This window comes from Pogona vitticeps, chromosome 9 (assembly GCF_051106095.1).
Source record: "Pogona vitticeps strain Pit_001003342236 chromosome 9, PviZW2.1, whole genome shotgun sequence".
Classification (NCBI taxonomy): Eukaryota; Metazoa; Chordata; class Lepidosauria; order Squamata; family Agamidae; genus Pogona; species Pogona vitticeps.
The window spans coordinates 23,504,818-23,529,219 of NC_135791.1; the positions used below are offsets into that span (position 1 = coordinate 23,504,818).

Here is a 24,402-nt window from a genome sequence, read left to right on the forward strand (position 1 = left end):
GATCTGCATTGGGCTCTTGAATTCAGGACTCAGTTGAACCAGTCGCCTCTGGATCAGATTCAGGATCAGATTCTAGATGGTGGAGAGGAGAGAATTAGGAGAGAAGTGGGATTTTTGCTTATGGGCAGGTCTAGCTTTCAATGGGGCAGAAGGGGGAGGCAGAGAGACCCTTACCAGCACTGTCCAGTCACAACACTCGCCGTGATATTCTAGATCCTGAATTGGCCAAAAATGGACAAAGAGCCAACTCCAGTCGTGCGGGTGAACCCGGAATGGGATCGGAGTCCGTCACCTGCCCTTGTTTATATACACAAACACAGCAGTGGGCAAAATCGATGCACAACGGTGAAAGTCAACCAGCCAGCCCCATGCAAAACTGCTGGTACGGCAACAGGCTAGAACTAAGGGGACCTGGTTTCGAATCCCTGCTCAGCCATGGAACCTCGCTGGGGGCAGCGATCGCGAAACCGCTCCTTAAATTCATCACATACCTTAAAAAGCTTGGGTTCAGATGGCTCTAACTGAGCTGTCACTGGGCGACGCAGGAGGACGAAAGCTTAAGCGGTAGCTGAAGCGCAAGGACATTTCAAAACTTCAGTGATAATGGCTTACTATCACTTTGACTCAGCCTTCCATCCTTCCGAGGTCGGTAAAATGAGTACCCAGCTTGCTGGGGGGGCAATGTGTAGCCTTTATAATTAAAATTGTAAACCGCCCGGAGAGTGCTTGTAGCGCTATGGGGCGGTATATAAGTCCAATAAATAAATAAATAAATAATAAATTACTAGTAATCATGCCCCTCCAAAAAAAAATACAACACACACCCAGAAGCAAGCGTGGAAAGAAAGAGGACATGATTGGAAGCCTGATAAATACAAATGATTCATAGGAATCTCCCTTGTTTCATGTGGAATTCCCAGAGGGAGGAGGCTGGTCGGTACACCCTTCGAATGGTGGAATAATAGACAACGGGTGGCCCTAGATGCTGCTCTTGCTCTGCCATCAGCACTTGTTCTGCTAGAGTTTTATTTACAACCTGGCATACTGTGTAGTTTGCAACCTCAAATGCTAACTGGGAGGGAGTTTTCTGAGCTGGGGCGATTGTCCAGCACAGCACTGACCAATATTGTTCCTTTCCACCTCTGAATTCAAAGAGAGCCCCCACCGCTCTGCTGAGTGTGTCCCTTTTCCTCTGTTGGAGGCAATGGTCTGTTGTTGATCTGTTTGGTCGGCTGCTAGTGTGTGTGCAATAGAGAAACCACTATACACAAGTCTGTAATTTTCAAGCCACTGGAGGTAAAGAAACGGTTTTTATTCTTTAAATGAATTATTGAGACTTTAGGTGGGAGTTAATGAGAAAGGGGTGGACTATCTGGGGAACTTGAAGCTATTCTCTTCTGTGGAACTCTGTACTTCTACTGTGAAGTGAAAGGGAATATTGCCGGAAAATCAAAACTCTGCAACAGGTTCTTGTGGTTCTCAGTGCTTCCGACACAGACCTCTCCTGTGCTCTGGGGGAGCAGCTGCCAAAAGATCTTGGGTTCGATTTACAGCTCTTGCTCTTGGGCTTTCTTCTTTGTCCAGATAAGCCCAACCTGGAAGGGGCTGGCACCACAGGAGGGATCATCGGGGGCCTCATTGCGGCCATCGTGGCCGTGGCCGTGGTGGTCACTGGCATCCTCATCTGCCACCAACAACAGAAGAACCGAATGGATCGCGAAGAGGATGAGTAAGCGACTCGTTTTTTGTTCTGGGCACCCAGGAAACTCCATGCCACCTCACAGCCCTGTTCTGTCCCTCCATGTTTCCCTCCACAACCAGGCTACGACCCTGCAAATGAGCTCTTATGTGGTGCATTCACTTGGGAAACAAGGTTTTAAGGAGAGATACACCCCAGGCCGGGAGAGAGAGGGTTCTGCGCACCTCACATTTAGGTTAAAATCAGTCCTGCCTTGCTCAGGTTCTGCATGATAGCAGTGGGCCCAAACTCAATTACAGTAGGACTGCCGTATCCGCAGGATCAGCACCCATAGTTTCAGCTATCCACTGCCTGAAAATATAAAATTAAAAACTCCAGAAATACACATTTCCTATGTGTATTACCAGAACTGGCCATTAGAGGGAACCAGAGACTGTGCTATATATAAAGTTTTTTATATCCAGGGTTCTGAGCATCTGCGGGGTGGTGGTGCTTCTTGGAACTTATCCCTTGTGGATACTGCTGTCCTGCTGTCCATTCCTGTACCTACTGGGTCTAAACTGGTCAGAAAAAAATTAAGTCGACTGGAATGTTCAGGATTACAATAAGAGATCCTAGGGGCATCCGGAACAGATTATCCTGACCTCTCCTTTTACAGGAGCTTAGAAAATGGCCTTCTCTCAAATCAGACCCTCGCGCCGCCCAGCCCAGTATCAGGAGCTTGGACCGGCAGTGTCGCCTCTCCGGAGTTTCTGGCAAAATCATTTCCATGCCGTGGTCCTACGTTGGGATTCTGGATCTTCCTGGCTGGTCTCTTATCCGATTCCTACCCCCTTCCTGACCCTGCTCATCTCATGCGAGATCTCATATTGAGAGTGCGGCTGGAAGCTGTCTTTCTCGCTATAGCAGTGCAGGGTTGTGTGTTTGTACTATGGCCCCCAAGATTCTCCAAGCAGCAGGGCCAGGGGGTGCTTGGGGGATTCTGGGAGTTGTAGTCTCACAACATACCTCTGCACGGATGTCATTCCTACAAGACGTAGCTCCCTTCTACTCATGCAGGCCTGTGGTTCATCTAGGCTGGTATTGTCTGCATGCCAAAGAGATGTTTTACCTAAGCGCTGCCTAAAGATGCTAGAGGTTGAACCTGGGGCTTCCTGCATACCAAACCTGTGCTTTCGCTGTGAATGACAGCCCTTCACTTGATTCTCTTCCTTCCTCTCGTTCCTCCAGCTTAGAAGGACCTCCTGCCTACAAGCCGCCTCCTCCCTGCCAGCTCTCTGGGGAAACCGAACCGGTAAGTTCCAGTCCCGCTCTGCTGACGGGCCAACGCCGTCTCGACGGTGCCCTGCCAAGCTGGCGCCCTCTTGTCCTGTCCTCGGACGTTGACCTCAGAGGTCCCTTTTCTATTTGCACTCCCTGCGAATGCCCGCTTGTTTCTGATCCGTGCCACTGCCCAGCCCTGGGGTGCCGGAGAGCAGCGGTAGCAAAATGCTTCGTACCTGTGTGTATAGGTTTGCTTTGCACACACAGAGAAGGTGGGTGGGTCGGGCAGTGGAAGGAAGAACACGGTTGGACGAGGATCTTTATGGGGTATGGACCCAAGCCTGGAGCCGTGGCAGAGTGGGACTACAATGCCCATGATCCCCTTGCTAGCCCCGCCAGGGGCTGGTGACCCTTTGCAAAGGAATCTGTTCCTGTTACTCCTTCCCAGTGTTCAAAAAGAAACATGGGATCATGACTGGATGCCCCCATTGAAAAAGAAATGCATTGTCTTGCTTATTCGGTTGCTCATTATTTTTTTAAAAATTCCCAGTCTGTAGGACTGATAAGAGAATGGCACAAAACCAGAACGTTTCCTATCAAAATGCTTCTATTTTATATTTAAAAAAATCCCAGAAAACGTTGATCATTAGATAGACCGGAGTAACTTTGTTTCTTGCTCATTTATGTTGTTTTAGCAATGTAACGTTACACTTTTTACCACCAAAATGACTAGTTACAGGTGCCTATTTTCCTTCTCATTCTTTTGCTTCCAAGCTTTGCCAATGTCCATGCGGGCTGGGAGGTATGTTGGAATTTCGATCCAAAATAGGAATGTTTCTGTGTTCATTTGTTACCCAGTGAGGCTGATCCCCCTGAGCCCAGTCCAACTTGTCTTCCATAAAAATTGTCCGTCCTGATGGTTATTTAGCCTCCATCAACCTGCTCATGCTCGGATAACGTGCACAAGAGCCAGGAAAAGCTGGATTCTAAGAGCTGCACCCATCTCCCCCAGAAATAAGCAGATGCGTACCATTTCTCCTGTTATGGACAATTTATTCTCTTTTGGCCGACTGTTCGAGCGAGGCAAAGCATTTTGTGGAGCAAGAAAGCCGGGTAAAGTCTCGTTCAGTCCTTCCCTCTGGCTTCCTTCAACTGCCAACCTCCATGTTGCAATCTTAAGAGCTAGAAACGTGTGCACACTTTTAAACGGAAAGCCGGGACCCTCGGGACGCTGGATTCTCCTTCCCACTACATGGCACGGGACGACGAGTGGGGCACCAGCCTACTGGCGCCTGGCTGAGGATTAAAAACAACAACAAACCACCTCGGATAAAACCCATCATCAACAAAGCCTATGAGCTGCTGGTAATGTCTTCCTTCTAATTCTGAGAAAGCTGTCTGGTTCAGAAAAAGGTTTCGTGAAGCAACTTGGATGGAGGAACGACCTGCCTCTTGAGTTTGGTGCCGGGCCATTTTAGGACTTATTGCGAATCTGAGAATTTCTCTCTTTTCTCCCTTTGGGCAAACCAGGCTGCGCCTTCTTCACTGCCTCTCTGGTTTATTCCAGGTGCCTAAGCCCACCGTGGCTGAGAGTCTCCCGCTCAAAGCTCCTTACTTGCAACCCAACGTCTCTGAGAATCCCTTTGGAGGGGCCGTTAACCCCAGAATGGAGGTGAGGGGCCGGGCAGGGTCACCAAAGCATGCTGGTGGTGGTGGTGGTGTTTCCTTAGGGTGGGGCCCACGCCGAGCACCGAGATGTTCCATGAGAGGACGGAGTCTTCTTCACTCCAAGAGATAGAAATGGATCTCCGTGGATCGGGTCTCTCTCTTGAGCTTCCGCAAGCCTAGGTTTGACTCCTCAGCCCCGTAAGGATTGCGTCCATATCACTCAGCCTGTGGAACTGGGTTCTTGAATGCATGCCGCTGAATCTTGAAACTCTTGGCTTTCTTTTGCTTTGCTCGGAGCATCTCCCGCTTCTAGTTCTTATGGGCTGTAAAGAGAAGTACTTGGACGTAGAATGTACACAGCTTGGTGGCTTCTTGTTTTCCGCTGCTCTTTGCTCCTCTCGCAATATAGAAATGAAAGCGTGTCTCTCCGGACTCTTGACAACGTGGCATGGAAACCCGGGGGATCTTCTCTTGGATTCCACCTTGCTTGGATCCTGCTGCCTCTGCATGAGCTGTGTTCTGGGTGTGCGTTTTGGAAGACTATGGATGTTTGTGAAGTGATCGTCAATGCTAGGGCACTGCGTACACCCATCACCCTACACCCGTAACAGCAGAGATGAAGCAAAACCGCCAGGGCAATCTATCTTTCTGAGCTACAGAGTCTCAGATTCCAGGGGGCTCGTTTTTAAACTAGCCCCATAGTTTTCACTAGGAAAAACCCAGGATGGGGTTATGGCCTGGCCACAGAAGCTTGAGATGCGTATGTTTTGAGTTCCGGCTTCCAAACATGCCTTTGGAACATTGGGCCATGTGATGGGCAGGCAATAGGAAGCTTTGGGTTGACCAAGCCTGGTATAAATAATAGTTCTGTTTACACCTCTGTCTTTCGCTTCCAACTTTGGTTCCCTCCCCAAGGAAACCCTCCTTTTTCCAAGTAACCGACCTTAGGGACCTTGATGGCAGGCGGATGAACCCTCTATGTCCATGCTAGGGTGGCCCACTTCCACGTCGCCCAAAAGGAGAACCAGAAAGGGCACCAGTTGGCATATAGTTCCAACCTCCCAGAGTAGACCTTTGGTCTAGATGGGCGGGATAGAAATCCAATAAATAAGTAAATATGCCACTTTATATGTAGGGATGTTAAATTAGAAACCATTTCTGTGAGTTAAAGCAGCATTACAGTGTCTCTCCCCAGAAGGGGCAAGATGGCACCTTCTAGCCTTCCCAGTCTCCTTCCTTATCTTTAAATTAGACTTGGATCGAACAGCCCTTCAAACAGAGGACTGACTCTGGCAAACCTAAAAGAGGACCTATGGCCATCCCACACCAAACACAGCCAACTTTTTAAGTGTCGAGCCATTTAGAAGAGAATCCAAAGACAAGCCAGGAAAGGGAGAGCAAGAAATACAAATGAAATAAATAGATTTTTTCCTCCACCTCCCGTTTCTCTGCTCCGCAGGAGGCCCCTCGATACCACGAGTTGCCGACTCTGGAGGAGCGCGAGGGTACCGCCGAAGCTGGCCCCAGCCTGGAGGACGAGTATTTGGATCAGATCAACCCCATTTACGATGGCCTTGCCTTCCCTGCTGAAGAGGAGGAAGTCGCCCTGACTCCCCTTCCCACCGATAAGGCCTTTGTGATGTCCAGGGCCATGTACGTTTGACCTCAAAGGCTGAGTTGCTGGTGGTCGTCCAGAGGGAAGGAAGCTGCCCGGGGACCCATCTTGCGTTTCTCCGAGAGAGAGGCCGTTTCTCTGTTGCTGCATCCCAGTTGGGCCTCCAACTCTTTGGCTCCTGGCTTCCACATGTGCCTTCTTAGATGGACAGGAGAATACACTTCTCAAAGCAAGCCTTCTAATGTCTTCCCTTCCTTCACAAGCCAGGCCAGAACTGGGGGCTTTCCCCTTATAACACTACCGCATGCCAAACGTGCTGAGTGCCTTCTTCGATTTTTCATGCTGGATCGTCTGAAATGGGCCAGCTGGTGGTAAGCTTCTGCCTCCAGCCTCTCTTTAATCTGAAAGAGACCGTCCTGCCGACCCTTTCCTGCTTCTGAGCCCCAGACGTACCTGGACATTTAGGGAAAGAGGCTGAAGGCTGTTACCGAGGCTGTTTACAATGACGGGCCAGACCTCAAAACTCACTCTAGGGCAGAAATGCAAGGCAACAAGTGTCCCTCATAGCTTATCCCACACACACCCCTTCCTATGTCTAGTCACCAACCCCCATAGGGTGCAAATCTTGAAGAAAGGATAAGTTAGAGCCCTTGTTTTTTAAATCTGGTTTTCCACATATGGAAAGGTTTTTAACTGATCCTTTTTTAAAATGTGGGGGAAAGATTTAATTATGCAATTACACCTGTATTCTGAAATGGTGCAATCCAGGAACAGTTTTACTGCCAAATGACAGGTTTTGCTCATTTGGGTGAAACAGTTCAAAGCAATATGGGCAACCCAGTGTCCTCCATATGCTTTCGATTACAAGGGCTGCAGTCCCTAACCATTGATCATGCCAGCTGGAACACAGAGGGTTTGTGGTAAAAAATATATATATATGGCAGTCACCAGCTCACCTATCTTTGGTTAGGGGCAGGAAAAAATGTCTACCTGAAGTGGAGCAACGAATGGCACCCCATCCCAGGCCATGGCACATTGCCCATGAAGCTGTAAGTGAAGCCAATAAAATAAATAGCTATTGCTTGCCTTTTTATGGCACACAAAAGCTGCTGCAGCCCTCTCCATTTATCTAATGGTTGAGCCGGTCCTGCTCCTGGATTAGAATAGCACTCCATGTGAAAAATGTTTAGACTCCCACAGGGAATGCCAACCAGCAACTTTCAGGCCACTATACTGTGTCAACCGTCCATGTGGTTCGGTGTTAAAAAATGTGTGTCCAATGAAAACGTAGCTGTTTTATTTATATTTCAGAAACAGGAGAAGTAATCAGAGTTGCCTTTTAAAGTTATAACTCCAATAATAACCAAGGGAGGCCTTGGAACAACACGTATAACTAATTATTTTTTTTAAAAAATAGCTCTCCAAGCCTTAGCTAGAAGCAGAGATGTTGACAAGTCTTTGAGTCCCAAGTCCGGGACTTGGGTATCAAGTCCCGAGTCAAGAGTCCCTGTTAAAGCTAGGCATTTTCCCCCAGAAAAAAAAGGGAGGGAGAGTGGGTTCTGAGTTGGGAGCTGAGTCCTTGAAAAATAACCCTGAATCGAGTCCCCAGTGCAACTTAAGTCCGATTTGACAGCAAATCCCATGACTTGAGTCCCCATTTCTGGCTTGGAGTGGCATCATTGTACTCTACCAGCCCTTGGGAGCTCATGTTCTCTGCAGTCATGTTGAGCTTCCAGGCATTGGGATATCTCTGCTGCCCTTGAAGACCAGCTTCTTTTCCACAAATATGCCTGCACTCACCCACAGGAGCTGTCTGCTTTGTCATGAACGAGCTTCCTCATGCAGCATCTCCTGAGTCAGAACTATCTTTACTTACCATATTTTTTGCTCCATAAGACGCACCTTTCCATAAGACGCACCAATTTTTTAGGAGAAGAAAACAGGAAAATATAATCTGTTTTCTTTGCTCCATAAGACACACAAACTTTCCACCCTCCTGTTTTGTGGGGGGAAAGTGCATCTTATGGTGCGAAAAATACGGTATTTTTTAAGACAACCTGCTGAGAATCATGCATGTTTCAGAAGAGTTTTCACTCCGGGTGGGGAAGAATAGTTAGCAAATGAGCACTGGCTTGATTTCCCCTCCCCAGTTTTGCCCCAGACTCCGGTCGTGACTTGAATTTTGAACCTCTGTCGAGAACCTCTGTCGAATTTTGAACCTCTGTCAAGAGAACTCGGGCAACGCCTGCTTCTGCTTAGTTCTCTGGGGTTTGGTCTGAAACTGTGAAAGTTGGTGGGGGTTTTAAGGTTCTTTTTTTTAAAAAAATCTTGTTATAAAAATGATTTAACCATTCTAAGGCATCCAGGTCTCTCCACACTCCTGCACTGCTGCTGTTTCCTCTGAAGATGGGCGCAAGACTGACGCTATGGGACTTATATTATGGTGGTCATGATTTTGTGCCAGCTGCTCCTTTAACGTCACCGATCTTACTAATTCCCTGAAGTCTCAGGATCTGAGGGAGAGAATGATTGTCTGCACACAAAAGCTCCCCCGCCACTCCTTTTTTTAATTTTATTTTTATTTTTTGGTGCCTTAGCTTGACACTACTGAATGGTTGAATTTCAGTGGGGACACAGTGGGATTTTTTTAAACTTTTATCAATGCTGTTTCTTTAAAATAAATGTTTTTCAAACTCATGCGTGATAACAGAGGCATGTTTTGCAGTTGGGAAGGGCCAAACACAGCCACTGTCTTACATCTGTGAATCAGTGGATTTACAACATGGCCTTGAAAAGCTACTTGGGAGATGTACAGCGAATAGGATTCTGCCCATTTTAGAAAGCAAATAAGAGAAGCAAAACACAATATCCTGAAGCTTCACAGTATGCTTCACCAAGAAGGTCTGGGATATATTATGTATCAGTTACAGTAATGGATATTTTCCATTTAGTCTATTTTAGATATATAGTGGGACCCCATTATCTGCAGGATTAGTATCTACTGATTTTCTCCTCCACTGTCTGAAAATATTAAAAAATATCAAAAGAAAAATCCCCAAAATATATATTTCTAACAATGAAGATACCAGAACTGGCTGCTAGAGAGAATCAGAGAACATTTGCTATAATCTGCGTTTTTCAGCAACCGATCCCCCCAGACAGAGGGATCCAACTTATATTTGTAGCATTGTTCTAATAAGTTTGATTTATGTCTTATCTTTCCCCCAAGGATTTCTTCCCCCTCCCCACTTTACCCTCATATCAACTTGCAAGATAGATCTGGTTGAGAGAGAGAGAGAGAGAGAGACTGGCCCAAGGTCACACAATGCATTTTTTGGGCTACGTGGGGCTCCAAATCAGATCTCCCAAGATGCAGTCCAGTGTTTTAATTTAAACCATGATTATGCTGCATTGATACTCCAAGAGCCCCTTGGGAATCCCTATTGAGAATTCACTGCATGCCTCACCCCAAGTAGACTGGAAAAAAGAAGAAAAAAACCCAAGACATATCAGGAATCAAAGGACAGTCCGGGGTTTTTGCTGTCAGATCATTTTTTATGTCAGGCGACCCTGTGAACAATGAACGGGGTGTACTGAACAAAAATGTATTCTACTAATTAATAATGAAAACAACAATCAAAAGCTAAGTGGCCTCCTCCCAAAGCCTCAGAAAGAGCATTGACCATGCCCAGTAAAACACTGTTGTTTAGTCGTGTCCGATTCTTCGTGACCCCATGGACCAGAGCACGCCAGGCCCTCCTGTCTTTCACTGTCTCCTGGATTTGGGTCAAATTCATGTTGGTCGCTTCGGTGACACTGTCCAACCATCTCATCCTCTGACGTCCCCTTCTCCTCTTGCCTTCACACTTTCCCAACCTCAGGGTCTTTTCCAGGGAGTCTTCTCTTCTCATGAGATGGCCAAAGTATTAGAGCCTCAGCTTCAGGACCTGTCCTTCCAGTGAGCACTCAGGGTTGATTTTCTTCAGAATGGGTAGGTTTGTTCTCCTTGCAGTCCAGGGGACTCTCAAGAGTCTCCTCCAGCACCACAATTCAAAAGCATCCATTCTTCGGCGGTCAGCTTTCTTTATGGTCCAGCTCTCACTTCCATATATCACTACCGGAAAGAAAAACCATAACTTTGACTATTTGGACTTTTGTCGGCAAGGTGATGTCTCTGCTTTTTAAGATGCTGTCTAAGTTTATCATCGCCTTCCTCCCAAGAAGCAGGCGACTTTTAATTTCGGCAGCTGCAAAACTCTAGCAGCCTTTAACCAGTAGCTATGTTGGGAAGGGAAAGGAAAGCTGGCTTCGCATAAGCTCTCCTACCAATGATTGTTGGCTTACCACTCCCATCGACCCCAGCATCCTGGCTGTGGACGATGGGAGTTATGCATATTTTGGAAATATGTGTGCCTTGATTTCCTGAAGAGGACCCAATACTGTACATCTGGACAGAAGCAGTTGAACAGAGGTTGGCTTTTGAAAATACAACAGAGGGTCTTCTGGGGAGGGACACACACTGTAACATTTTGTTGCTTGGTTTGTATGTTTGTATACATATACAAAGATACAGATAAACACACAATCACACAATTCTAGACTGCGAAAGCCCCCACAACCATAGCCCTAATTTTAGACAGTCCCTACTCTACCCATTGCGACAAGGGGTAAAACCTTAAAAAAAAGGTTGCTATGGAAACCATAGGCGCAAGGAAAGGGAGGAGCGGAAATCCGTAGGTTACACAAAGATGGCGCCGGCGGGGAGCCCTTCTTTCTTCCCCTACTCTATGTTACTGTGGGCCGCTCTAGCCCGCAGTAACATGTGATCGTCGCAATGGCGCTCGGGACACCCACCTGACCTTGTGCCTTCTTTTCGCCGCTGACCTTGCTCACTAAACGGGAGCGGCCCGCCTCTTCATTAAGGCTGCGACCAATGAAAAAACAGGGAAGAGCTCCCTGCCCCGCCGCGTCCGCCATAGAACCAATGAGAATCCGCAGAGGGGCGGGGCGGGGAAGGAAACAAACGACCAATCAAGAAACAGAGGCCAGATTCATTTCACAAACGGCCCAATCGAAACGGCTTTCTCAGCAGGACCTTGAGGCGCAGGTCCGGCCAATCGAAACCGTCCTTCGGAGCGGAAGCGGCGGGGCGCGACCATGAGGGGGAAAGAAACTTTGGTTTCGGGCGAAGAGGCGGGCCTTGCCTAGCCGTCAGCCAGTAGCGTGGCGGCCAGGATGAACCGGGGCGGAGCTGAAGGGGACGTCCACCAATGGCGACGGCGAGAAGGAGGTGGGGCCTCAGGGCAGGCGGGTTCGGGTGTCTCCCGGCTCCAGCCCTCGCTGCTGCTCCTGCCGCCGCCGCGTGAGTGTTGAGGGGGAGACTGGAGAGGAAAGCCTGAGAGGCGGCTGGGCGGGGGATGGCCGAGGATAGGCCTCTGGGGAGGGGAGGGGAGGGAAGGGAAGGGAAGGGGGGTGACCGGGGAGAGAGGGGGGATGATGGGCCAGGCAGGGAGGCGAAGGCCAAGGGGGGGGGGTAGAGAGAAGGGGAACCAAAATGGACCCTACCCTGGGAGGGAGGAGCTCCGGGCAGCTGGGCCCAGGAAGGCGGGAGGGAGGGCCAGGCAAGGCCAGGCCGAGAAGAAGGCCTCCAATCCTACAGGTGTGAGGGGGGGGGGGCGACGCATTTGGCCCTCCCCTTTTAGCGAAGGGGGTCAGCAACTGGCGGCCCTGGTGCAGAAACCAGCTGTAGGTGGATCTTGCCCCCCCCTTTTCCTTCCAGGCGGCGAAAGGGTCAGGATTCTGGCAGCCCCTCTGGGTCCTTTGCACCCCCCCTCCCTTTCCTGTTGGCTGAAGGGGGAATGTGTGTGTGGGGGGGGTGTCCTGCCCTGGCCCAGGTTCTGAGTGTCGGGAAAGGGCAATGCATCTTTCTCATCGGCGAGTGGTCTTGATTTTATTTGGGGGGGAGGCTTCAGGAAGAGAGACCTCACTTTCTGCTTGAAATAAGTGGTGGGGGGGGGCTGGGTTTGAGGGAAGCAGATTCTGCCAGGAATTTTGGGGGAGGTGGCCTTTGCTGGTCTGCCTCAGGCGGCCAAATTTCTCGGGCTGGCCCGGCTTAGAGCCTGAAATGGCTGCTGCTCCTTAACTATAAAAGCCGGAAGGGACACAGCTAGCAGGATTTCATGGGGAGGCAGACTAGCCTAGGCTGCAGGTCCTGGCAGGGTTTCGGTGGAAACTTTCCTTATTAGTGTGCATTTAGTGTGGGACCTTGTGCATCCTCCTCTTTCATGGGAAAAAGGATCTTCCCTCGAGGGAACCCGCTCTCGCAAGGGGTGAACAAGTTTAAGCCAATCTGCAGTCTTTTCACACAATCCAGGTAGTAGTTTAGAAGCAGAAAGAAAAGTGGAGTAAGCAGTAGATCTCAAAGTGGGAGCTCACCTAGTTTAGGGCTAGCACATGTGAAGCATATTCCTTTTTTTTTTCATTGTCTCTTTCTAGCCCTAGAAGTAGTAGCCGTAGTAGTTTACCAAGTCCTTTGAGGAGCAGTGATTTCTCTCGTTGACTCTTCTCTTGTTGAATGCAGAAGACGGGCGTGATTTCTGTGCCTTTTGGCGGTTGGGCAGAGCAAAGAGCTTTGCGGGTGCAGGACACAGGAGTGCGAAAAGCAGCCCCCACTGGAAACCCTGTGGTATATCTAGCTGCCCACTTTATTGGAGTTACTTTAAATAGCAACAGACGGGGCCTCTTCTAGCAGAGATATCTGTGTATTGCAAAGCATGTAGTCTACCACTAAGCAGATCTTGGGCGGATTATGTTTTTTTGGGGGGGAGGGGGAATTTAGGTCGGTTATTTGGGGGAATGCCTTCCAGCCAGCAGGGACAGGTTGCTGGAGTGTCCTGGGAGTCGTAGTCCCCAAAACGAACCACCTTACTTCTGTGTTAAGGAGCTGCTACCCTGGAAGGGGGCAACTTGCTCTCAGGGCAAATCTGTGCCTTGGCAACCAGCTTCTTCCTTTCATTCTTCCTAGTTTCTCACCATGGGCAACGTCCTGGCTGCCAGCTCCCCGGCGCCCCCTTCTACAGTGCCCGGACCAGGTTCGGGCCTAGTGTCAGTGCCCCCTGGCTTCTCCATGCCCCCTGTCAGTGGTCTGGTTCCCCCGGCGCAAGATCACCCCTCAGAAGACAAGTGTGGCCAGCTTCCCAACCCAGGCACGTTTGAGGAGTGTCACCGGAAATGCAAAGGTAAAAAGCTTCCTGGTAACGAAGGCAGCATCTGCTGTGCAAAGAAAGATACTGCCAGAGCTGAACAGCGGAGGTGGTGCATGCTTGCCTGAGATGTGGAAATCCCAAAACATGATTACATTTAGGTTCACTCCCATCCAATGCCTGTGTTTAGAGCGGCTGCCCTGCTCTGGTGCCTGCCGGGTGGGTATATCTTTATGTGATCCTCAGCCTGCCTTAAATAATAACACACAAGCTAATTCAGAGCTGTTTAGAACCATTAAATCAGATTCCGCCTATCATCTGTACATAGAATGCCTGATTAACCACTGCTGCACAAATTTATATATCTAGGTTATTTGGAAAGGTTCTGAAAATGTAATTTCTCCCTGGGCAAGCCACTGTTAGTTTTGGGAATGCTGAAAGTTGGAGTAGTCCCCCCCAAAAGGCACCTTTTAAGGACTCTGCCCAATAAGGAAATGCAGCCAAGCTGGAATCCCATGTTCAGAGGCAGAATGTGGCTGAACATCAGCTGCCAGCAGGCATCCAGGAAGAAAAATTATGCTTTCCACGTCTTGTTAAACAGGCTTCCTGACTAGCCAAAGTAGGTGATTGTATGTTGCTGGGATTGCTTTGCTGTAAAGGGTTTTTACTCAGGTCATCAACAATCCGCTCTTGTGTTTGTGACTCACAGCTTTTTAAATCCCACTTACCCCAAAAAAGGCTTAAGGACAGTCAGAAGACTGTCTCGGTCAAAATGCTTGCAATCTGAAGCCTGCCTCAAAAGTTTTTTCCTGGCCCGAAAGGACAGGGAGGGAAGAGGAGAAAAGAAGCAAATAAACTTTCAAGGAAAACTGATGGAATGGCCCTGTTTCTCCTGTGGTTCCCTCTGGTGCTGTCTGCTTTTTAATTGCATTTTGGTTATATCTGAATCTTGTTAACTCTGGGCTGCTGCAAGTGGAAGAAAAGCAGGGATAAGACACTCAACAGTAGCCAGAGGTTGGGAGTTTGATTCCTCACAGTCCTTCCTTGACGGGGACTGGATTTCATAATCCAGAAGGTCCCTTCCAGCTCTGCAGTTCTAAGATGATGGTAATTACATTGGTCTGATTTCTTCCTTTTCTCTCTCCATTTCAGAGCTATTCCCCATCCAGATGGAGGGGGTGAAGTTGACGGTGAACAAAGGTCTCAGCAATCACTTCCAGGTAAGAGGGACTCCTTTGAATTGAGAGATATTTTGGAATAATCACCCTTAGAACATCGGACCTTGCACTTAACATCTGGACACACCGGAGCCAGGATTTCTACCTGAGTGCCTCTGAGCCCAGACTTTGCCTGTTCCTTCCCTTGCTCACCAGCAGAGGGCAGCAGGTTGAGGGAAATCTGAGTTGGATTCCCTGCTTAACTTTTTAAATGTGATGTGCTAGTTTTTGAACCTGCCTGGAAGCTGAACTCTCTGTTATGAAAGCTTCACCTGCTTTGTTTTATTGTCTGGTTCTTCATTAGTGGAAGGAAGGTGCAGTTCTGTGCAGAACTGGGGAACTATGGTCTTCTCAGTTGTTGCTCAACTACAACTTCCATCAACCCCAAACATTGGGAGTTCGGAAGGTCACCGTTTCCTGCTTCCTTCCTTCTAAGGACTTTATGTTTCTCATTCCTTCACACACATGAGCCCTGATTTTGGAAATACCTTCTGGGACTAAATCTCATGTCCTCTTATTTCTAACCCGTCTCCACTTATTACAATTTAATTCAGACCTGTTATGGGGCTTATTTGTTACTGGGCTTTGTTGTTGTTGTTTTTTGGCAGGTGTTGCCCTCTAAGGTGTCAAATGTCCAGAGCCAGATGTTTTACTGGGGAGGAACGGGTGGTTTGGTGATCATGGAGTAGTTTGTGATGCGGGTTTTGCTCAATGAAGTGCCTTGGTTTGGTCAGATTTCCTGGTGAGGGAAAGAGTATTCTGAGGGTAGCTAAGCTAATGACCTCATTGAGGCTGCTTTTCCTCTCTGAGTGGCTCAAAAGGGTCAGAATACCTGGCAGGATGGAATAATGCATCTGAGCCTCCTCGGGTGTTACTGGACAACAGTTCCCATTAGCCCCAGTCATTGTGGCTTGTGGTCAGCAGTGATGGGAGCTGTAATCCAGCAAGGGTCACTCTTTCCGCCACCCTAGAGCTGAGATCTCTGGGAAGACTTTATACACTTTTCGTATCAGAATTGGCTATGAACGTTCTTGAAAGAATGCTTTCTTTTTTAGTTACATAAACATTTCCTCTTAATTACTTTTTTGTTAATTCCACTTCCGTTTGGGAAGTTTTTGGGTTCTGCTGGATATTTGGGACTGCACTCCCCAGCTGCATCAGCCAGTATGTATAATGAAGAGGGATTATGTGAGATAGTCCAGACGTCCTTCCGCTCTGCTGGGAGTGTCTTCTACTCTGGAGGTGTGCATCTTTGCTTAGAAATAGTTCTCATTGATCTCCTGTGGTTTTCTCCTGGTAAAGTTTGAGCACGATTACGTATTTGGATCTGGAACAAGTAACAATCAGAACCCTTCCAAAGCAGTGATTTTTTTTTATCCTTTTGGTTTTGTTTTTATTTTAAAAGCAGCTGGTGGCAATGTATTTTCTGGTTTTCATCAGCCGTAGTGGTGAAAGTGTGTAACCGTTTCCCCTTGCTGTCTCTAATCCACAGAAGGTGGAGTCAGAGAAGCTTAGATCAGGGAGAGGGCCTAAAGGTCGTACACCCATATCCCCTTCTTAAGAAAACTCATTTGGAGAGTTCTAATAGCCACTAGCTATTTTTACAAGCATGTTTGCATATTAATCTGTGTAGATGTACACATACTTGTTAGCTGAGGTCAAACTGTGTTCATCTGGGCATCTAAAAGATGCTCATCTGAAAGATGAGCAAAGGGCTGTTAATTTAAGGAGCTGATCATGAGGTTGCCTGGAGGCTGCCCTTGCTCACTGACAGTGATTGGATGAGTTTAGAAGCAATTTGGGGGGGGGGGGATGTAAATTGGTGGTCCTTGTCACTGCTTCATGCACTCATCTCTCCCTGCAGGTCAATCACACAGTGGCCCTCAGCACAGTCGGTGACTCCAATTACCACTTCGGGGTGACCTATGTAGGGACAAAACAGCTTAGCCCCACAGAGGTAAGTTTGCATCCCGCCCGATGGTGCCTGTGTGTATCTTATTCCTGTATAACCTGAGCAGCTCATACCACGATTTTTCCTCTGTCAAGGGTGGTCACTCTCACTTCCAATTCTGACTGGATGGCCCTGACTTGGGGAGGTACTAAAACTGGACCTACTTCTTTCAAGTTATTGGATTGGGGCCTAGTTTCTCATCCATTTTAGCACTGGTTAAAACTGTTGCATTTGAAAGTGGCTTTAGTTCAGGACTCAGGAAATGAGCGAAAACCTTAAAGTCCCTTTGTTGACCTTCATAGCGGCTGTATGCGCTTTCTCATCTTACGTAGTTCTCATAGTCACCTTGTAGACCAGGGGGCGCTGTTTTGGCAGATCCAGCCTACAGCACCTGCTGTAGGTGAGGTGAAACTTTTTCTAAAAATATTTCTTAAATTGGAAGGGATTAGAAGTTCATTTCTGGTTTTTCAAAAAGAACCACGGAAGCCCTTTTCTCAGTGAATCAAGGTTGCAGGGTCGGATCTAGGGAATCTACAGAAACGGTCCTTGCCTCCTCGCAGACTATACCGGGGAAGAAAGTAGGATATTGATAAATCAAATGAACCAAACATTTCATGTATCCTTTTGCTTCTCTTTCAGGCATTTCCTGTGCTGGTGGGTGACATGGACAACAGTGGTAGTCTCAATGCACAGATAATTCACCAGCTCACAAACAAAGTTCGCTCCAAGGTGGCCTTTCAGGTACTAGACTCACGTGAAGCCAAACGGCTGGATAATCTTTTTCAACAAGGTTAAACTAGCTCTGTTTGAGGGCTGCTTTGTGAACCTGGGCTCTCCACCTCTCCTTGCTGTCATGTCCTCATTTTTATTGTGAAACGGAGGGGAGAGTTAGCTTGGTGTGCCTCGGAGATACTTGGCTTCCCCAACCGTAGTCTGTTAGTCAAGGTTATCTTGAAGCAACCTAAGATAATATTTCTGGTATCTCTTATTTTAGCTTAGGCATATTGACATGACTGGTTTGTAGCTTTTTTTTTTTTTTTTTTTGTCCTTTAGTGGGATGGGAGTATCTTTATTGCTGAGTGATTTCGTTCTTCACCTGTATTATTCTGTGATAAATTGTTTGTTGCAAACCACCAAAAATAATTGTGTTTCTCCCTCCCCTTCTCTTCTTCCTGTTCCCCACTTCCTCGTGTCCCAGACGCAACAGTCCAAGTTTGTGAACTGGCAGGTGGATGGCGAATACCGGGGCGCCGACTTCACAGCAGCTGTCACACTGGGAAACCCCGATGTTTTAGTTGGCTCAGGTGAGGAACCGCCCGGCTGTCTTCGAAATGACATCTCCCCACACATCCTTTTCTCCGTTCGCCCAGCTCTTGATCCTTTGCCCTGAGCCTGCAGTGCCCTGGGGTCTATTTCCACTTATGAGCTTCTGACGCGAGTCCCCTTCCTTCTTTACTCCACAGGGATCCTGGTGGCGCATTATTTACAGAGCATCACCCCGTGCCTGGCGCTCGGTGGAGAGCTGGTCTACCATCGCCGTCCGGGAGAGGAGGGAACGGTTATGTCACTCGCTGGGAAGTACACAGGTAGCCATAGCATGTGCGAAAAGTCAGGGCCGGCGGATGGCGTACTGGCTGTGCACGCAGCCTGATTGCGGTGTGTTTGGCTCAGGACTCAAAATCGGGCCTGAGAGAACGACATCATCGTGGCTTTCATTTAAACACCAAACAAAAGAAGATGGCTGGTCGCTTGAACGATGCTTTTTTCCTCAGAAAAAAAGCCTCTATGAGTTAAATAGGTTTTCTTCCTTGGGTCATATCTTTTGCAACCTTAGTCATGTCTACGCAGAAGGAAAATGCATTCCGTTATTCAGCTCTCCCATCCTATCTTGGTCTGGAGTTCTTATTTGAATTATCTAAAGCAATGAGGGCATGGTAGTCTCTAGAATCTTTATTTCTGCGTCTTCCCCCCCCCCCTCTCCTTTATATAATCCTTTAAGTACTTGAAATGGCACAGTTTCTGCCCTTTTAGACCACCCAGCTTCAAGCTCTCTGCTCTGGCCTCGAGTGAGGTTGAGGCATCTGAACATAAAGCTATTAAAAGGAGCTTTGCTAAGACAGTCTATTTAGTCTCGGTGGGGGCCTGTTCAGCCACAGATGGAACAAAATGTTCTGCCTCTGTTCCTTATGCAAGCCAGGCTGCCCTAGACTCCAAAGTGACCAAACTGCGGAAGGCGTCCAAATAGGAAATGGCCAGAGCTTCATTTCTAGTTTTGATTTCTGGGGAACAGCTGGGGAGGGGGAAGCATTTTGAACCCCACTTCCAACACACACACACACACATTTCAGGATCTGGTGGCCATGGAGGTACAAAACTACCTTGAGAGTTACGTACCGCATGCAAAGTGCAGCTTGCTGGCCACTGATTTTTATTCAAAGGTGTTGAATCTGTTGTCTTCCATATACTGTGCAACTGCAGCCCTCGTAATCCCTGGCCGTTCCCTTTACTGACTGGGGTTGATGAAATTTGAAGACCCATAAGCTTCAAAGGGAGACAGTTTTTCTTGCTTTTGATCATATAACAGGCACTCCATATTATCCCCCCCCCAAGCAGGGAACAGAGAAAACCACCTTTGTTCCCCACCCACCCACTGTGAGTAGCCCTTAGAGACATGTTCCTTCTGAATTTGGAGGTTCCCTTTTAGCTGTTGTGATTCATATTTTTCAATCATGTCATGTACAGTATTCTTGATATTATAGCTGAATTGCTTTTTTAAGTCTCTTAACGTGTGGTGCTTCCAGCATTACTTGTTTTAACATGGAGAGCCACTTTAGCCCCCCCCCCCAATCCCCGGGCAAAAGGTGTCCTAAAAAGGGTACAAAATAAATTAGAACAATTGTATGTGGGTTCAGGTCCATTGAAGAGAGAAGGGGCTACGGCTTCTTTGAAAGGGAGCCTAGTCTCGAGAACTTTCCTCCAAACAAAGCAGCCTTCCTTTTTTGTCCTTTCCCGCAGCACCTAACTGGATCGGGACCCTGACAATAGGGCAGGCGGGAGCACATGCCACGTATTACCACAAAGCCAACGATCAGGTAAGTAGGCTCGGAGGTAGAGCTGAAGGAGTAAATGACCTGTTTCAACTTAGAGGTTGTGTTTTTCCCGGGCTTGAGGGCCAAGCGAGATCTATGGGGCAGCTCAAGGGATCCCGTCTCTGTGGAGTCCTTGAAAGCAGAGGCTGGAAACAGGAGTATAACAGCGGTTCTGTCGAAGATCTGATTCTAAGGCAGCTTTTGTGGGTCTAGGCTGGTGCCTGTTTTCAGTCCTGGGCTGGATTTGGGAGGGCTAACAAGCGGAAGCTTAATAGGACCAAGACGGAGGTGCTCCTGGTCAGTCAGAAGGCAAATTGCAGGATAGGGATGCAGCCTGTGCGGGATGGGGTTACGCTCCCCCTGAAACCGCAGGTTCACAGCTTGGGGGTGCCCCTGGACTTCACCCTCTGCTTGAATGCACAGGTTTCAGTGGTAGCTAGGAGTGCCTTTGCAGTGTTAAAGCTGGTGCACCAGCGGCACCCGTTCCTTGGGATATTTGATCTGCCCCCTGTTACCCATGCCTTAGTTACCCATCTGGATTGTCAGGTTGCCTTTGAAGAGTGTTCAGAAGCGTCAGCTGGTTCAAAATGCTGCAGCCAGATCGCTGACTGTGCTGTGTTTATAAGAAGCACGTCATCCCTTATTCCAACGATTTCGCTGGCTTCCAGTCTGTTTCCATCCCCAAGTCAGAGTGCTGGTTATTACCTATAAAGCCTTATATGGCTTGGGTCCAAGTTTTTGAAGGATCTTACCACCCCATATGAGCCTTCTTAGCTTTTAAGATTTTCTGGGCAAGTCCTTAGTTCCACCACCTTCCCAAACATGTTTGGCGAAAACAGGAAAGGGGGGGGGCTTTTTAGTGGCTGCTCCCAAGCCTTGGAATGCGCCACCCCAAGGAGCCAGATTGGCCCCCGCTCTCTTGTCCTTCCATCAACAGACAAAGACCTGTGAAGCAATATGTGGGAATGCTTTGTTTATTTAAACTTAGAGATGGTTTAAAATAGTTTTTTAAATCTTAGTTGAGTCTTGATACATGTTTGATTTTAAATAAAATATGGTATTTTGAAGCTCTTAATTGTTGTATGCTTTTTAAAGCTGTTTTGAGCCGCCTTGGGTTCCCAAGTGGGGAGAAAAGTGGCATAAAAATGATATAAATGAATAGTAAATGTTTTTCCCAGCATCATACAGCAACACCTCTCCTGACCGCAGAGGTTCCCGTGCTTTCCTTGGCTGTCAAACTCATCTCTCTCTGTCCTCTTCCAGTTGCAGGTCGGAGTGGAACTTGAAGCCAGCACTCGGATGCAGGACACAAGCGTCACGTTTGGGTACCAGCTGGACCTCCCCAAAGCCAACCTGCTCTTCAGAGGTACGAAACCGGTCACTGTCACATGTTTTTAAAAGGATGGTAATTCACCATGGAGAAAAGGGGTGGTGGAGAGAGAAGACATCTGAGTCTTCCAATCTGAATATTGGTACCTTTTATGGAATACATCTCCCTGAAATCCCCAGCCAGCATGATGGGACTTGTAGTTGGCAAATCGACTCTTCCCAAGCATCGTGTTTTGTTAGGATGCAGTGGTATTCATCTTTGGGTGTCAGCACCCACACATGTCAACTCCCTCCCCTTTGTGTCGTCACCCTCCTGACATGATTTTTTTTTTTTCTCCTTCCATTCAGGTTCCGTCGACAGCAACTGGATCGTGGGGGCCACGTTGGAGAAGAAGCTCCTGCCGCTTCCCCTGACGTTGGCCATGGGCGCCTTCCTTAACCACCGGAAGAACAAATTTCAGTGTGGTTTTGGCCTTACCATCGGCTAAGATGCCCCCCTCAAAAACCTCCTTTCTTCTCTTCATCTCCACTGGTTGAGTGCAGCCTGTGCCCCCCCCCTTTTTTATCCTCCCACCTGCATCCTCCTTCGGCCAGCAGTTACCTCCATGGGATGCAGACGGGGAGGTCGCCCGGGGTGTATGGGGTCGGGAGGAATGTATGTGGTCAAGGAGAGTTCCCTCTTGTTTCTTTTTCTGTCTCCCTCCCCCCCCCCCCCCAAAAAAAGAGCGGTTAGCTGGTTCTCAGGGAACTTGACAGGAGGAAACAGCTGGAGGCGGCTTCTTCTGCCTGTGTCTTTTCAGGCGTCGACCCCAAGGGACGGTTCATGACAGCAGCTGCAGCGCCTGCTTGGCCGACCGTCCGCCACAAGGGGGAGGTGTAGCTTCAGGAAAGGGCCCGGGAGACGGACGCAGGACGCAGCTTCTTTTAACCGAAAGGAATCGGTGCTGCTAATGCAACACAGGAGGGAGGGGATGGGGGTCATACCTGGGCAAGAGATTTTTGGGGGTGTGGCATAGCATGCGGTTATGGTCCCTATACCTGAAAGAGGGAAGGAGTTGGGTGCTCTGTGAGGCAAACTGCCTGCCCACCCAGCCCGACGCACCATCCTCTTTAGAAGAAACGGAGATCTCTCTATTTGCACAGTTCTGTAAAAAGCATCCAGGTGACCAGTCCTCAACCTCCAGGCCTTGCATGCCACCAGCCACACTCCTCTGTTGCTCCTGCTACCTGCTGGGAGGGCATTTCCAGCTCCCCAAGTTGGCATCCTGGTATATATTATTTTCTAATGCAGTTTTGGCCTAATCATTGGCTAATATGCCCACCCCCAGCTCCTTTCTTTTCCTCTTCATCCCCACCAGTTGAGTGCCGTCTTTACCTGCACCTGCATCCTTGTGTGGCCAGTGGTAGCATCCATAGGGTGTTGTGCATTTAAAAGAAAAACAGCGAACCTTGGTGTCTTCAGTCTGGGATCTCTTGCTGCCTCCCTTCAGAATTCCTTGTGGCCTGCGTTTCTCCCCGTCCTGCTCTTGTCCACATCCGGGGTTTCAGGAAGTCATCCTTTCGCGCTGGTGTTTTCTGGATGTCTCGGCACTGTTTGTCCTTGTTGACTCCTCATCCGCCCTGATCCCTCCTGCCTGTGCTCTAAAGGGACCATACAGAGAAAGACACCGGCTCTGCCTTCCTGCCGCCGTTGCCACCAACCCCTCCGGAGACAAGTGGGGGAACCCTCTGCATGCTCTCCTCCTCTCCCACCGCCAGAGACTGAGTGTAAATCATGTTTATAAGTTATGGGAATGAAAGGATCTTTTACAGAAGAAAAACAAAACCCAAAAAAAAAAGAGTCCCACTAGTTGAGAGCCGCCTCCCTCTCTGTGAAGTTGGGAATATCCGGTTTCAATTAAAGAAAAACAAAAACAGACACTGCCTGCTATGTTTCCTGCCTGCTGCTGTTGTTTTCTTGTCTATTGACACACTGGTGTTTTCTAGGCCATTTGATGTGGTCCCAGAGGTATCGGGTACACATGGCCCTGCTCCCCCCCCCCCCCGTGTGTCTCTGTACCCAAGATCCAGGCTGAGAAGGCGAAAGTTCTTCTAAAACCCACACAATACTGTTCAGCCTTTAGGTTTATTAGCTTTTTGTTCTTTAGAGATGGACGCAAACCATTGATTTGGCAGTTTTGTGCCAGTTCGACGGATGGCTGAACAGGTGGTTCAGTATCCTGCCCCCTCTGGTGGGTGCCATCCTACCTGTCCTTTGTCCGTATCCTGCCCCCTCTGGTGGGTGCCATCCTACCTGTCCTTTGTCCGAGGCAGGATCATCAACCCCCTCAGAAAGAGGGACGTGGAGTGATGTCTGCAGATAGACTTCCAAGAGGACGCAATTCCAGGAGTTACTGCTTGGCTGAGTCTTGACCATGCAGGTCCTGAAGACTTCACCAAAAACAATAGTGTCCCTCTTGCACTACACGTAGGAGAGGAAATGCATCATATTCCTGGCCTTTACCTGTCCTATACCATTTCCCCTTCATTTGCAGAACAGGAACAAATCCTGAAATGGGTTGATGAAACAGCAGCAGTTCTTCCATAGGTATGCACAAACTCGGCATGGCTGGTGGCTGCTCTTTTAATCATCCTCCCAGGCTCGCCGGGCAACGTTATTAACAGAAAGCCACCCTTTGCCTCCCACCGCTTTCTACTTGTGGGTCTCACCCTGCAACCTTCCATTCCTGTCTTTATGCACATCACCAGCCAGCGTGGAGTGCTGTGTCTCGTCTGGGGCAAAGACCAGCAATCTAAGATCTAGTATTCTTTTAGCCATCCTTTCAGATGTTCAAAACAGGTTCATATTTGATTTACTCTTCAGGCAGCCCTGTGAGATAGCTTTCTGTTGCTCCTGTTGTGGAGATGATCAATTGGTGTAGTAGAACCAGGTGTCTCTGGGTCACAACAGCAGGAGTTCCAAGGAGCAGGATGTTGGATCATCTGCCTCTCCCTTCTGGCTTTTCTATTTTCCCTGAGCTGCAATCCGTATAGCAGTTGGGAGAGAAATGGATGTTCCCAGGCACCATTTAAAATTCCAAGCTATCTCTCTTGTAATGGAAAGGGTGTTCTAGTCTTGAATGGACAAACAATAGCCATTAACTTTACAAAATACTTACTTGTTGATGCGGACCAATCCAGCTGTCTGTAGTTTTGGAATTTCTTACTTGGCATGGATTTTTGTTTTCATTACAGTTGCCAGAATTCAGCAGGAATTCCCCTAACCAGAATTTTGATAATGTTAGCTTTTAAAAAAATCAAGTTCTGGGGGTAATTTTAGGATACATATCTGTTCCTTACTCTGTAGCGATGACCACTACAACATGGAGA

General features: G+C 48.3%; 2 protein-coding genes across 5 annotated transcripts in view; both read left to right on the plus strand.

Annotated features, from left to right (window-relative positions):
* NECTIN2 (nectin cell adhesion molecule 2) overlaps positions 1-8,942 on the plus strand; it is a 78,558-nt gene extending 69,616 nt beyond the window's left edge. Inside the window, exons 6-9 of one of the 2 annotated variants that reach the window (XM_072980253.2) lie at positions 1,585-1,729; positions 2,930-2,993; positions 4,530-4,634; positions 6,090-8,942. In XM_072980253.2, coding sequence (XP_072836354.2) covers positions 1,585-1,729; positions 2,930-2,993; positions 4,530-4,634; positions 6,090-6,293 — 518 coding nt within the window. In that variant the 3' untranslated portion in view covers positions 6,294-8,942. The remainder of the gene's footprint in view (positions 1-1,584; positions 1,730-2,929; positions 2,994-4,529; positions 4,635-6,089) is intronic. The other variant, XM_072980256.2, reaches the window with a different exon arrangement.
* Positions 8,943-11,472: 2,530 nt separating this feature from the next.
* TOMM40 (translocase of outer mitochondrial membrane 40) lies at positions 11,473-22,949 on the plus strand. Of its 3 annotated transcripts, none has more exons than XM_072979505.2 (10): positions 11,473-11,607; positions 13,270-13,483; positions 14,600-14,667; positions 16,529-16,621; positions 17,255-17,356; positions 17,814-17,919; positions 18,079-18,201; positions 19,631-19,707; positions 20,968-21,070; positions 21,382-22,949. In XM_072979505.2, the coding sequence occupies exons 2-10, from the start codon at positions 13,279-13,281 to the stop codon at positions 21,519-21,521; spliced, it is 1,017 nt and encodes a 338-aa protein (XP_072835606.2). In that variant the 5' UTR covers positions 11,473-11,607; positions 13,270-13,278; the 3' UTR covers positions 21,522-22,949. The 3 variants fall into 3 exon arrangements, with proteins under 3 accessions (XP_072835606.2, XP_072835609.2, XP_072835608.2); XM_072979508.2 differs by lacking the exon at positions 11,473-11,607 and adding an exon at positions 12,491-12,618; XM_072979507.2 differs by lacking the exon at positions 11,473-11,607 and having other exon boundaries at positions 13,142-13,483.
* Positions 22,950-24,402: the final 1,453 nt, after the last annotated feature.